At 40.9% G+C, this 13,677-nt stretch overlaps 1 protein-coding gene across 1 annotated transcript; it reads right to left on the reverse strand.

Annotated features, from left to right (window-relative positions):
* Nucleotides 1-4,074: 4,074 nt before the first annotated feature.
* Nucleotides 4,075-13,139, reverse strand: gstt2 (glutathione S-transferase theta 2). The gene is made up of 5 exons (XM_080432517.1): nucleotides 12,916-13,139; nucleotides 9,936-10,023; nucleotides 8,893-9,043; nucleotides 5,682-5,858; nucleotides 4,075-5,018 (listed from the first exon to the last, which is right to left on the reverse strand). Exons 1-5 carry the CDS (start codon nucleotides 13,019-13,021, stop codon nucleotides 4,872-4,874), a joined length of 669 nt encoding a protein of 222 aa, XP_080288643.1. The 5' UTR covers nucleotides 13,022-13,139; the 3' UTR covers nucleotides 4,075-4,871.
* Between the last annotated feature and the right edge of the window lie 538 nt (nucleotides 13,140-13,677).

Here is a 13,677-nt window from a genome sequence, read left to right on the forward strand (position 1 = left end):
ATTATTATTTTGGGGGGTCCACAGTTCAAATATGGTTATTTTAGGCGGTCCCCAGTTCAAATATGGTTATTTTAGGCGGTCCCCAGTTCAAATATGGTTATTTTAGGCGGTCCCCCGTTCAAATATGGTTATTTTAGGCGGTCCCCAGTTCAAATATGGTTATTTTAGGCGGTCCCCAGTTCAAATATGGTTATTTTAGGCGGTCCCCAGTTCAAATATGGTTATTTTAGGCGGTCCCCAGTTCAAATATGGTTATTTTAGGCGGTCCCCAGTTCAAATATGGTTATTTTAGGCGGTCCCCCGTTCAAATATGGTTATTTTAGGCGGTCCCCAGTTCAAATATGGTTATTTTAGGCGGTCCCCAGTTCAAATATGGTTATTTTAGGCGGTCCCCCGTTCAAATATGGTTATTTTAGGCGGTCCCCAGTTCAAATATGGTTATTTTAGGCGGTCCCCAGTTCAAATATGGTTATTTTAGGCGGTCCCCAGTTCAAATATGGTTATTTTAGGCGGTCCCCAGTTCAAATATGGTTATTTTAGGCGGTCCCCAGTTCAAATATGGTTATTTTAGGCGGTCCCCCGTTCAAATATGGTTATTTTAGGCGGTCCCCAGTTCAAATATGGTTATTTTAGGCGGTCCCCAGTTCAAATATGATTATTTCGGGGGGGTCACGGCCTGAAAAGGTTGAGAACCACCAGTCCTAGAGAGTGTGGGCAGGGTTTCTGAAAGTAGGTGCCCCGTTGCACCCTAGGGTGCCGTGATGCAAGTCCAGGGCCAGGGGCACTGCAGAATACTTTGATAATACTTGGAATTCATCAATATAACTTCAGTTTTAACCACTTCACCTCACTGCGTTCTTTCTCCATCAACTGTACACCAAAAATGTCCGATCTTGTCGCGTTGTGAGCTTGTAGATCGGACATTTTTGGCTAATGTTCCTCCCAGAATAGGGACGCTGGGGTTCAGGTGGTTAAACGACGAGTATAAAGTCATTTTCAATCTGTCATAATTTAAAGAAAACTGACATTCTCTCAAGACTTATTTACGTAGCGTAATATGACATGAATGTAAGGTGCTATAAAGGAGGGGTCTTCAACGTTTTCAGGCCAAGGACCCCCTAGCTGAGAGAGAGATGAAGCAGGGACCCCCTCTATATTATATAAAATTGTGTTTCAGATTAAACTTTTTCTGTTTACTTGGTCTGCTCTTTTTTCCCTCTACACCTGTATACCTCTTTGCCAAAAATAGCAGATCTACAAGCTCACAACGCCTCGCAGCGCGAGGCGTTGTGAGCTTGTAGATCTGCTAATGTTGGCTAAAGTTCTCCTCAGAAAAGGGATGCTAGGGTTCAAGTGGTTAATGTAAAAAAACAAATCCTATCACACAAAGATTTGGCGGACCCCCTGTAGTAACTCTGAGGACCCCCTAGGGGTCCCGGACCCCCTGTTGAAGACCCCTGCTATAAAGTAACACTGTTATTCAGGTGGTGCCATGTGGATGAAAAGGTTATTTACAGGATGAAAACGGTACCCTCTAGGGACCGTCTGACAAGTTAAGCAAGCACACATGTCGAGTAATAAATAACGACTGAGAGAAAGACTTTTGTTTTAATTGAACAAAGTTTAGTTCAGTTCTAGCAAACAAAGACAATTCAGTCAAAGTGAAATAAGACTAAATAAGCCACCGCACTATTATAGGCAAGTCAAAGGAACAGTAGGTCTGCTGTATCACTTTACATAACGTCAGATAGCTGTGACTTTGTTTCAACTGGATATTGTGTGCTGTGCTACACAATAAATAAAAAAAATAAGAATGAATGAATGAATAAATGAATTAATAAATAATAGTTTCTTTCTTTGTTGCAACAATGCTCCTTTGGTTCTAGAGCACACGAGGCAACAAGGTAACAGACCGGCTTTACCTTCTCTATACCAGGGGGCAGTGGTGGAAAGTAACTAAGTATTTGTACTTTACTGGAGTATTTCCAATTTCCAATAGTTTTACTTCTACTCCACTACATCTCAGAGGAAAATTTTGTAGTTTTTACTCCACCACAATGATTTGAAAACTTTAGTTACTAGTTACTTTATGCAGATATAAATAATTACATTATAAAACATACATTGACCACTTTAGCCCTATTTTATACCATAGGCTATTTGAAAAAGCCGATCTACAAGCTCACAACGCGTCACATCGCGACGCGTTGTGAGCTTGTAGATCGGCTATTTTCAAACATGTTAGTGCTTTTACTTTTGGTACTTTAAGTACATTTTTCCACCACTACCAGGGGGCCATACTGACTTGGATAAAGTGAGTGAAGGGCCACACAATCACACATTGGACTATTAGATTGAAACTTGAAACATATGGTGCTGAATTCTGTTAAAACTGTTAAAACTGCATGAATTTGGTAGACATGACACTCCTTTTTTTCCCCACATCTGTACTGTATCACTCACATTATCAACCATATTGCATCATGTTATAATATGGACTCACGGCAGACTGTTTCTCTGTCATATTATCAACATTTTATATTTGAGTTACATATGGATGGAATATGGAATGTATTCTAATGGTGCATAATCATTACCAATAATTAATTGGAGTCAATTTCCCTCAAAACTATTAACATAAAATGCTGCCTATTAAGATGTAGATTTGTTTGGGGGGTCATTTTGTTTTTCTTTGAGGGCCGGAATGAAATGGTCACAATGAAATAAATAAAAAAACACAAATGAATAAATAGAAAACGCAATGAAATAAAAAAAAACATAATTCAATTAATTAATACATGTATTTATTTAATTGCATTTTTTAAATTGTATTTCTTTATTTATATCATTGTGTTTTTTATTGATTTGATTGTGGATTTTATTGATTTGATTGTGGTATTTCTACATTTTTTGACCTATGGACTTCCATAGACGACCTCTTAGGGGTCCCAGACCCTCTGTTGAAGACCCAGGAGGCGCCCTTTATTTTTAAGACATATTTATAGCATGCACTACCAGTATAGTTACTGTAATTTTGTTTATGTATGTTTGTAGTAGTAAAAAAAAAACAATAATCATCTCATATGATCATGAAACTCACTCACATGAGGAAGACATCACAGCATTTTATTAATATTTACACCATTACATTTTAATCAATGGTCTAATACAGTAGCATGGTGGTTAGACCACAGATCAGTGACCAGATCAGTGACATTACAATCAACCAATGAAGCTTATTAGTTCAATAAGGAAGAAGATTCAGTCTTTTGTGTGAACGCATTCGGTCACTTCCTCAAACGTCAGTCGTTCATTTTTCCACCGTGTGGAAAAAGCCAGGTCAGCCAGTGACAAAAATGCTACATTTTCACTTTCATTGGACACAACTACGAGAGGATTGCCAAACCGTGGTGGAATACTTTAGATCATTTTGTGTGGCGCTGTAGTGTGATCGAGTAGAGCGTTAGTTTACGAAAAACAAAACGAAATATCACTGCCTCTGAACCTCTCTTTTCAGCGAGTGACGAGCAACCCATCCCAGACCCTCGGACCCCCGCTCAAACCCGGACCCTCTGAAGATGAGTCCTTCATTCATGACACTTTACATCACTTTGACTTTGTCCTTAATTACAGTTAATGCTTTAAAAAGGCTGTGATTGTTGATTATTGTTATAATATTTAAGTTATTCTGTTTGTTTTTATTTGCGTTTAAATTAGGGGTTGTAACATTATTGTATTTCAATATTCTGTATTTACTTTGCTAATTTCTTATCTTGTGTCGCTTATCTTTTATTAAAAATATATATATATTCCATTCCGTCTCCCTTTGAGAGGGTGTAGACTATACTGTTTGTTCCCCTGAACTGTGGGGAATTCCCTTAACCCATTAAGACCGGGAACGCATCTGTGTGTCATTTTAAGATTTCTTTGGCTATTCAAAAATAGCAGATCTACAAGCTCATAGCGCGGCACCGAGTGCCGCGCTATGAGCTTGTAGATCTGCTATTTTTGAAAAAACGAGAACATTTGTGCAAATCTTTAAAATATAATTTTTTAAAGGGAACATTTGTAAAAATTAAAAAAATTAATTATAATATTTGCACACATTTTCATGAAAATAGCAGATCTACAAGTGCCGCGCTATGAGCTTGTACATCTGCTATTTTTTAATAGCCAAAGAAATCTAAAAATGACAGAGATTCGTTCCCGGTCTTAATGGGTTAAACAAAGTCTGCATCGATGCGGACTGACCCATTTCAAAGTGTAGGGACAGACAGCCCTGAAGTCCTCACAGACCTCACGTGAACTTCACACGGCGCACCTAAGTTAGTACGTCTATAAGGCAGTAATTCTCAAACCTTTTCAAGTCAAGGACCCCCAAATTGACACACATTAGCCCGCGGACCCCCGTTTGAAAAGATATGCCAGGGACCAGGAAGATTTTCACGGCCATGGCAGTGATTCTCAAATCAGTTACATTTCAAGGATCCCCAGTTTTTATATCGATTAAGCCAAGGACCCGTTAGGGTCCATTTGTACGCTCTCAGAGTTATAGACACATGAGGGTTCATTTGGTTCATATTCCTAAATATCAATCATTTGGCTGGGGACCCCTTGGAACCCCTTCAAGGACCCCTGGGTGTACCCGGACCCCACTTAGAGAACCACTGCTGTAAGGGAGCGGATTGGAATTGGGGCCAATTACAATCAACCAATAGTAAGGAGCACAAGGATCCTAGATCAGTGATAGGCTATCGGGCACTTTTCCGAGCAGAAAAAAAACAAAAACAACACCAATCACTGCGTTCAGTATGACATCACAGCCCCGCCCTCGCTCTGATTGGCTGGATATATGTGTGCCTGGTGTGATGTCAGAGCTTGGCCTTGTTCCTGTCCCGGAGGGCGTACAGCACTGCGTGGGCGTGGTCAAAAGACTCTCCGAGAGCCGATTGGATGCGACTTCTCCAGCGCTGCAGGTTTGGCCGGTCCTGCAGTACGTCTCTACCGCCACCTAGAGGCTGGCAGAAGAACAGCAGACATATATGTTATAAATGTTTTACTTTGAACTTTTTTTACCTTTAACCCATTTAGACCATGTCATTTTTAGATTTCTTTGGGCTATTCAAAAATAGCAGATCTACAAGCTCGTAGCGCGGCACCGAGTGACGCGCTACGAGCTTGTAGATCTGCTATTTTTGAAAGAAATCATGATAGTTTGTGCAAATCTTTTGAATATAATTTTTTTAAGCAAACATTTTTTACTCAAATCTTTGCTTCTGAGGGATTGTACAAATATCTTATAAATCCTACAGTTTTTTATTTTATTTAAAACCTATGTTTCTATATCAGTGGTTCTCAAACTTTTTCATGTCAAGGACCCCCAAAATTATATGTATTTGGCCGCAGACCCACATCTCAAAATATGTTGTAATAGGGCCCACCCCCCCAGAAGCAAAGATTTGAGTCAAAGATATTCCCTTTAAAAAATATATATATTCAAAGATTTGCACACATTTTCACAATTTTAAAAAAATAGCGCTATGAGCTTGTAGATCTGCTATATTTGAATAGCCAAAGAAATCTAAAAATGCCACAGATGCGTTCCCTGGATTGAATGGGTTAAAGTATGATCATGTGACCCCCCACCCACGTTCATAAAGTGACCCCCCATGACCTCTGACCTGCATGAGCTCGCAGATGGCCAGCAGGTCGGCCAGAGTGATGTCATCGCCACACAGGAAGGGCTGTCGCCGTAGAAACATGGAGTCCAGGAGGTCCAGGGTCGTGCCGAGCTGGGACAGAGCCCGGTCCAGTTTGGACGGGTCCGGACCGGAGCCCGACGCGCGAGGGAGCAGAACCTGCAGCAAAAAAAATAATTAAACACCCAATGTGTTAACACCGGGGTTGAACCAGTTTAGTTTTCCCGCCTAATTCTGAACCAGTTCAGAGTGTTTCCACTAAAAATGAATTGGTTCAGAACCCCTAAAAGTTGGTTCGGAACTGGAACCAAAAATCACTTGTTTTTTCTTGCCGTGAACCAAAGTGTCTGTGTCTGTGTCACTATTCTACAGGTTGGAAGATGCAGATGTGATATAAACAATGGTAAAAGTATAGTGAAAAATATTTCATAAAAAAATTCTTTTCTGTCCATTTCACGGGGGAAATTCAAAGAAAAGGGAAACTATTTTCTGCCATTGTCAATTGAATTTCCCCCTTGAAATGGACAGTCCGACCGGTCGTATTGGAATCGAACCTGGGGCGACCGGCGACTCCTGCTCTACAGGCGGGGCGCTAAAACAGGTGGAAACGCAAGCCGGTCCGCGGGCTGGTTTCGTGAAAAGCACAGAGGTTCCAAAAATCTTCTTCCAAGAATTCTAGAACCAAAGTTCTCTCAGTGGAAAAGGGGCCTGTCAGAGCTGCTATACAATTACAATACCGGTGGTTCACAAACATTTACATTTCAAGGACTACCATAACTCTGAGAGTGTACACATGGAACTAAATGGACCCTTCTTTCACTGCCAATAAAATAAAATAAATATTGCGAACTTTGCCAGATTTTTTGTTTTGTTTTTTCAAAGAAAAAAAAAGTGCTTAGGAAGTGAGATACAGCCTTTTTCAGTTATAGGTTAAACAAAGAGTGGATGGAGCTGCAAATCTTCAGATAATGATATCTTAACTGAACACTTTAAAAACTCGGGATTTCTCGTTCTGGCACTGAGGGTATAACCATAAAACTCGGGATAACTCGGGGCTTGGCACTGAGAGAGTTAAGTTCCATGTGTACACTCTCAGAGTTACAGACCTGTAAGGGTTCATTTGGAACCCCCTCAAGTTACCCAGACCGTCCCTGCACCTCACTTTGACAACCAGTGAGGTGTATACTATTTAAAATAAATGAACTATCTCTATATTGTGATAGTGCTCTGTATTCTGTATAGCTCATTGCTATAGAGTGTTTGTTCAGTAACAGGAGTCTCCATGTCTCTCTTAAATTAACAGAAAATGCGTTTTCAGGTCAGGACACCAATTGTATCCAATCAGGATAGAGAACTCACACAGGATACAGATTAAACAAGTGAAACAGGAAGTGATGACACCAAGATATGAGCAGACACAATTAGAACTGGAACACTATGCAAATTGAAGCTGATAAAATGCTCTCAGTCAAAGTATCACCGTAGATGAGAATTGTATTCCTGTAGGATCATTAGCTTTCATTTATGTTGCTTAGTCTGAGGGGTCCCCAGCACGGGAAAGCCTATACGTATTATACCTTTAAAACCGGGAAAGTATCTGTGTCATTTTAGATGTGGTTCAGTGGTTCCCAAACTGGGGGTCGGGAACCCCAAGGGGTCCCCAGAGGATTATCTTAAAGGTTTCATGATGTTCAGTTTTACCACACATTAAAAGTCTTTGTCATGGTCCTTCAAACGTATATAGAAAGTTTTAACAAAAAATGCCACTCCATTGATCCATGGCAGGTGTTTTTCTCTCACATTTCTAAAGCCTTTTCAACTGCAATGAAAAAAGAAATCTTTGCCTGCGGGTGTCGCTGGTGAGGGATTTTGCCTGTCAATCATCGCCTCTGCTCCGCCCCCCCCCCCCAAAAGAAAGGATAGGGGAGGGGAGGGGCGAGGAGGAGAGTGGGCGGGATTAATCGACTGTGACCTCACTGCCAAAGGGCCAAGCTCAGATTACTTTTCAGCCTAATTATTCAGAAAACCCCAGACCACAGAAAATCCACTGAATGTTCAAAGTTCAGATTTTTTGGGTGTAATTGAGGTCATAAAACCCCCAAAAAAACATAAAAAATAAAAAAAAAGTGAAAATGAATGTCATAGAACCTTTAATGTTCAGCATTGTTTTCTCACTCAACAGTAAACAAACCAACATACAGTATAAGTGTAAACAGAGTATCTGCACATTTATAAAGTGACAATGTAATGACTTTTAAGACCTTTTTAATACCAAATTAGCCAAATTGTCAAATATTACGTAAGAAAGAGGCAAACATTATGAAAATAGCCGACCTACAAGCTTGTAGATCTGCTATTTTCACAATATTTATCTGTGGAACCGATTCAAACAAAATGTAATGCCTACAATTCCAAGTGTTTGTAAGCACTTCAAATGATTATTTTGGGGTGTCCCCAGTTCAAATAGGATTATTTTGGGGACGTCGAGGCCTGAAAAGTTTGGAAACCCTTGTTTCATTTAGATGTTGCTAGAGCAACCTTGGCCTCAGGTCTCAATGGGTTAATAATAAAGCATCACAATAATTTGACCACTTTATCCAGTTATACGTTGGCTATTCAAAATAGATGTACAGCACAAGCTCAAATGTCATGCTTTTTATCTGAAAGTGCATCATGGATGTCCTATTGTTGTTTGTTTCGTAGTGCATGTTTTGCAAAGACGAGTAACTTTATTATTCTGCCTCTTGGACAGTTCACACTGGAAAAGAGACGTTGTCTCAGTGTGTTTTTTACTGGTTAAATAAAGGTGAAAAAAAAGAAAAAAAACATAAATGACAAAACCCTGTTGATTTTACTAGTTGAATAAAACACAAAAGTCATACTGTGTGTGTGTGTGTGTGTGTGTGTGTGTGTGTGTGTGTGTGTGTGTGTGTGTGTGTGTGTGTCTGTACCTCCATTATAAACACACTAGCGGCGTGCGGTCGTGTGTGTGTGTGTGTGTGTGTGTGTGTGTGTGTGTGTGTGTGTGTGTGTGTGTGTGTGTGTGTGTACCTCCATTATAAACACAGTAGCGGCGTGCGGTCGTGTGTGTGTGTGTGTGTGTGTGTGTGTGTGTGTGTGTGTGTGTGTGTGTGTGTGTGTGTGTGTGTGTGTGTGTGTGTGTGTGTGTGTGTGTGTGTGTGTGTGCGTGTACCTCCATTATAAACACACTAGCGGCGTGCGGTCGTGTGTGTGTGTGATGCCAGGCAGTGTATTCGTCCACTCTGGCCCTCCTCTCTGGTTGCCGTGGATACCAGTGTTCTGGGACGTTGTGTTTGTTTACCAGGTACTTGAGGATGGCATCGCTATGGCAACAACAACAACAACAACAACAACAACAACATTTACCAACCGGAAAAAAGAAACAAAACCAGTAGAAACTAGAAGAGTCTCCGCCAGGCCGGGTTGCCGACCCAGGGTCTACCCTGTGTCAGTGGTGGGATGCAGCCGCCATCAAAGTATTGACCACTGGAAATACTCCAGTAAAGTTGTGCTTAACCCTTTAAGACCGGGAACGCATCTGTGTGTCATTTTAAGATTTCCTTGGCTATATAAAAAATAGCAGATCTACAAGCTCATAGCGCTCATGAGCTTGTAGATCTGCTATTTTTAGAAAAATCCTGAAAATATGTGCAAAATCTTTTATATACATTTTTAACTAAAATCTTTGCTTCTGGGGGTCCCTGGAACAAAATACTTTTAGATGGGAGGGGGTCCGCGGACAAATACATATTATTGTGGGGGTCTTTGACATGAAAAAAGTTTGAAAACCATTGGTAATATAGCAACATAAGTTTAAAAAAAAATGTTTTTAAAAACTTTAGGGAAAAAAATTTGTTTATTTATTTATCTGTAAAATCCCCAGAAGCAAAGATTTGAGTTAAAAACTTTCGCTTTAAAAAAGTATATATATATATTCAAACTAAAGATTTGCACACATTTTCACGATTTTTCAAAAAAATTGCAGATTACAAGCTCGTAGCGCGCCACGAGCTTGTAGATTTGCAAGCTCAAAATGCGGCGTGAAGCGACACGTTTTGAGCTTGTAGATCTGTTACTTTTGATGTTTTTGTGTAACGCTGTAGTATGATAAAGTAGGGCGTAATTTCTTTTTTAAACACACAAAACGTACAAATATGGAGATGAGAGGTTTCTGCCCGACAACAATATGTTTACTTTAATAGAATGACCTCTGACCTCTCAGTGAGGACAAAACCGTCATCCTCCAGAACAGGAACCTTCTGCATGGGATTCAGCCTGGTGAACTCTGGACTACTCTGCTCTCCTACACACACACACACACACACACAAGTTTGTATTACTATAGGGCAGGGGTCTTCAACAGGGGGTCCGCAGAGTTACTACAGGGGGGGAGGGGGGCGCCAAATCTTTGTGTGAAAGGAACTTTTTATTTTGTATTTTACATTAACCATTTGAAAAAAAATTAAATGTATCTGAAACGCAATTTTATACAATATAGAGGTGGTCCCTGGCCCTGCTTCATCTCTCTCAGCTAGGGGGTCCCTGCTTCATCTCTCTCTCAGCTAAGGGGTCCCTGCTTCATCTCTCTCTCAGCTAAGGGGTCCCTGCTTCATCTCTCTCTCAGCTAAGGGGTCCCTGCTTCATCTCTCTCTCAGCTAGGGGGTCCCTGCTTCATCTCTCTCTCAGCTAAGGGGTCCCTGCTTCATCTCTCTCTCAGCTAGGGGGTCCCTGCTTCATCTCTCTCAGCTAGGGGGTCCCTGCTTCATCTCTCTCAGCTAGGGGGTCCCTGCTTCATCTCTCTCTCAGCTAGGGGGTCCTTGCTTCATCTCTCTCAGCTAGGGGGTCCCTGCTTCATCTCTCTCTCAGCTAAGGGGTCCCTGCTTCATCTCTCTCTCAGCTAGGGGGTCCCTGCTTCATCTCTCTCAGCTAGGGGGTCCCTGCTTCATCTCTCTCTCAGCTAGGGGGTCCCTGCTTCATCTCTCTCTCAGCTAGGGGGTCCCTGCTTCATCTCTCTCTCAGCTAGGGGGTCCTTGCTTCATCTCTCTCAGCTAGGGGGTCCCTGCTTCATCTCTCTCTCAGCTAGGGGGTCCCTGCTTCATCTCTCTCAGCTAGGGGGTCCCTGCTTCATCTCTCTCTCAGCTAGGGGGTCCCTGCTTCATCTCTCTCAGCTAGGGGGTCCCTGCTTCATCTCTCTCTCAGCTAGGGGGTCCCTGCTTCATCTCTCTCTCAGCTAGGGGGTCCTTGCTTCATCTCTCTCTCAGCTAGGGGGTCCCTGCTTCATCTCTCTCTCAGCTAGGGGGTCCCTGCTTCATCTCTCTCTCAGCTAGGGGGTCCTTGGGCTGAAAAACGTTGCAGACCCCTGCTGTAGGTCATAGCAGTGGTGGAAATTTTGTGGTGCCACAGATAGGAAACCCATACATGTTTCTCATAGAGATTACCGAAAATATCTATAAATTATTTAAAGCCTAAACCAAGCCATCCAGACTCCTGGTGAATCGTGACTATAAAACAATTGATTCTGCCCTAACCCTATAACCACAAATAAAAGGGTATTTATGAAATATAGTATACAATGAATGGGGTTTCTATCTGTGGCATCACAAAATGGCCACCACTGCTATGCCCTATACTTGTGAGGACTCAACATTTAAGTCAGCGATTTTATGAATGACATTCTTTTCTCTTTTTCTTTTTTATCTGCAGTTTTTTTAACCATAACAATAAAGCTGAAAAATAGCAGATCTACAAGCTCAAGAGGCACCGCAGCCTTGTGCGCTTGTAGCTCTGCTATTTTTGGTTGCAAGACATACTAAAGTATAAATCAGGCATGAATCTAACCCATCTTTCTCTTTTCTTCTTAAAAAAAAAAAAAAAAAAAAAAAAAAAAAAGATTCTTAGTTAGGACAAGGAAAACAATGTCTATTTATCAAATTATACTATACACTTATGGCACCATTTGGTACACACACACACACACACACACACACACACACACACACACACACACACACACACACACACACACACACACACACACACACACACACACCCCACACACACTCCATTAAACAACTACAACAGCACACAGCTATCTTCTGTCAGAGGAGACATGCATGATTACAATCCAGTCCACTGTATTAAATGGCATTGTACTTTAGTTTACATTTAAGTTCATAAAGTTAATATAATGTATACTACTAGTGAGACAGTGTAGGTAGGCTGAGTGACTGTGGACACACTTTTAACACAGTGTACAAATGTAACCAAATGGACTCGTTTGGGTCCATTTGGTTACATTTGTACACTGTCAGAGTTACACACCTGCAAAGGTCCATTTAGAACCCCCTCAAGGACCCCTGAGTGTCCCTGGACCACATTTTGAGAACCACAGGTCTTGTGGACCCCCTAAACCCCCTCAAAGACCCCCTGACCTCCTGGACCAGTGTACAGTATGTTGTCCTTATAACTGGGTCAAAGCTCATTAGGACTAAAGTTCAAACGAGGACATCAAACAACTTCGAGCTGAGGAGCAGCGCGCAGGAACATGTCATGGATGAACTTCAACCTGGTGTTTGCATTTTCTACATTTACGGCCCAATCATCTACATAAACGTTCATATTTCAAATATAAAGTTCCTACCTCATGGTAACGGATGTTACAATTATGTACGGGACCTCAGGAGTACCAGTATATCTTCCGTATTGTTCAGCAAAAATCATTTTAATCCGATCGGTGGCCATTTCCTTCGCATTTTCTCCATTATGCTTTCAACTACGCGATTGGTTGGGAGGTGTATTGCACTCTGATACATTATAACTGTAACAGACAATGGCCACCAATCGGATTAAAATGATTTTTATTGAACAATACGGATGATACGGGTACTTCTGAGGGCCCGTATAGAATTGTAACATCCATGGCCATGAGGTGAGAACTTTATATTTAAAATTTGAAGGTTTATGTAGATGTACGGACCAGAAATGGAGAAAGTGCAAACACCAGGTTGAAGTTCATTCATGACGGTCATGACAGACGACCGTCATGAAAACCATGGCTAAGCTGAGGATCTAGTTTAGTTACTTTACTTAAACTACTTCTGAAGTACTTTACCTACATGGTAACTAACTTACAGCTGGTTAGATATAATAGAGTTACTTTACGTACATTAATATAAACAACTCTTAGTTGACTCACCTCTCCTGAGCGCCACCGTGCGGACAGTGTGAGGTATGTTGTTGAAGTTTAACAGAATGTGCACGGCTCTGCACGGCTGAGACAATAAGTCTAAATAAACCTTCATGGTTTAGATTGATTGATTGATTTACTGCTGACAGATTAATAGGAGATCAAAGCTAAAACATTGATACATTGTAACGCTTCTTCTTCTTCTTCTTCTTCTCCGACCTTTACTCCTTCCGAGTCCGACAACGCAACATAGTGTTGCCAGATTCTGTGAGAGAAATAAGCAGCCAGGTCTAGGAAAACAAGCCCAGAAGAAGCAAATGGGGCACTATAAGCCATCAGCACTTTTAACCTATATTGTATACATTGAAAATACCAAATAAACAACTACGCTTTAGAAACAAGACCAAATAAACAACTACACTTTAGAAACAAGACCAAATAAACAACTACACTTTAGAAACAAGCCCAAATAAACAACTACGCTTTGGAAACAAGACCAAATAAACAACTATACTTTAGAAACAAGACCAAATAAACAACTACGCTTTGGAAACAAGACCAAATAAACAACTATACTTTAGAAACAAGACCAAATAAACAACTACGCTTTGGAAACAAGACCAAATAAACAACTATACTTTAGAAACAAGACCAAATAAACAACTACACTTTAGAAACAAGACCAAATAAACAACTACGCTTTGGAAACAAGACCAAATAAACAACTATACTTTAGAAACAAGACCAAATAAACAACTACGCTTTGGAAAC

This window comes from Gymnoscopelus braueri, assembly GCF_963280865.1.
Source record: "Gymnoscopelus braueri genome assembly, chromosome: 7".
In the NCBI taxonomy this organism is placed as follows: domain Eukaryota; kingdom Metazoa; phylum Chordata; class Actinopteri; order Myctophiformes; family Myctophidae; genus Gymnoscopelus; species Gymnoscopelus braueri.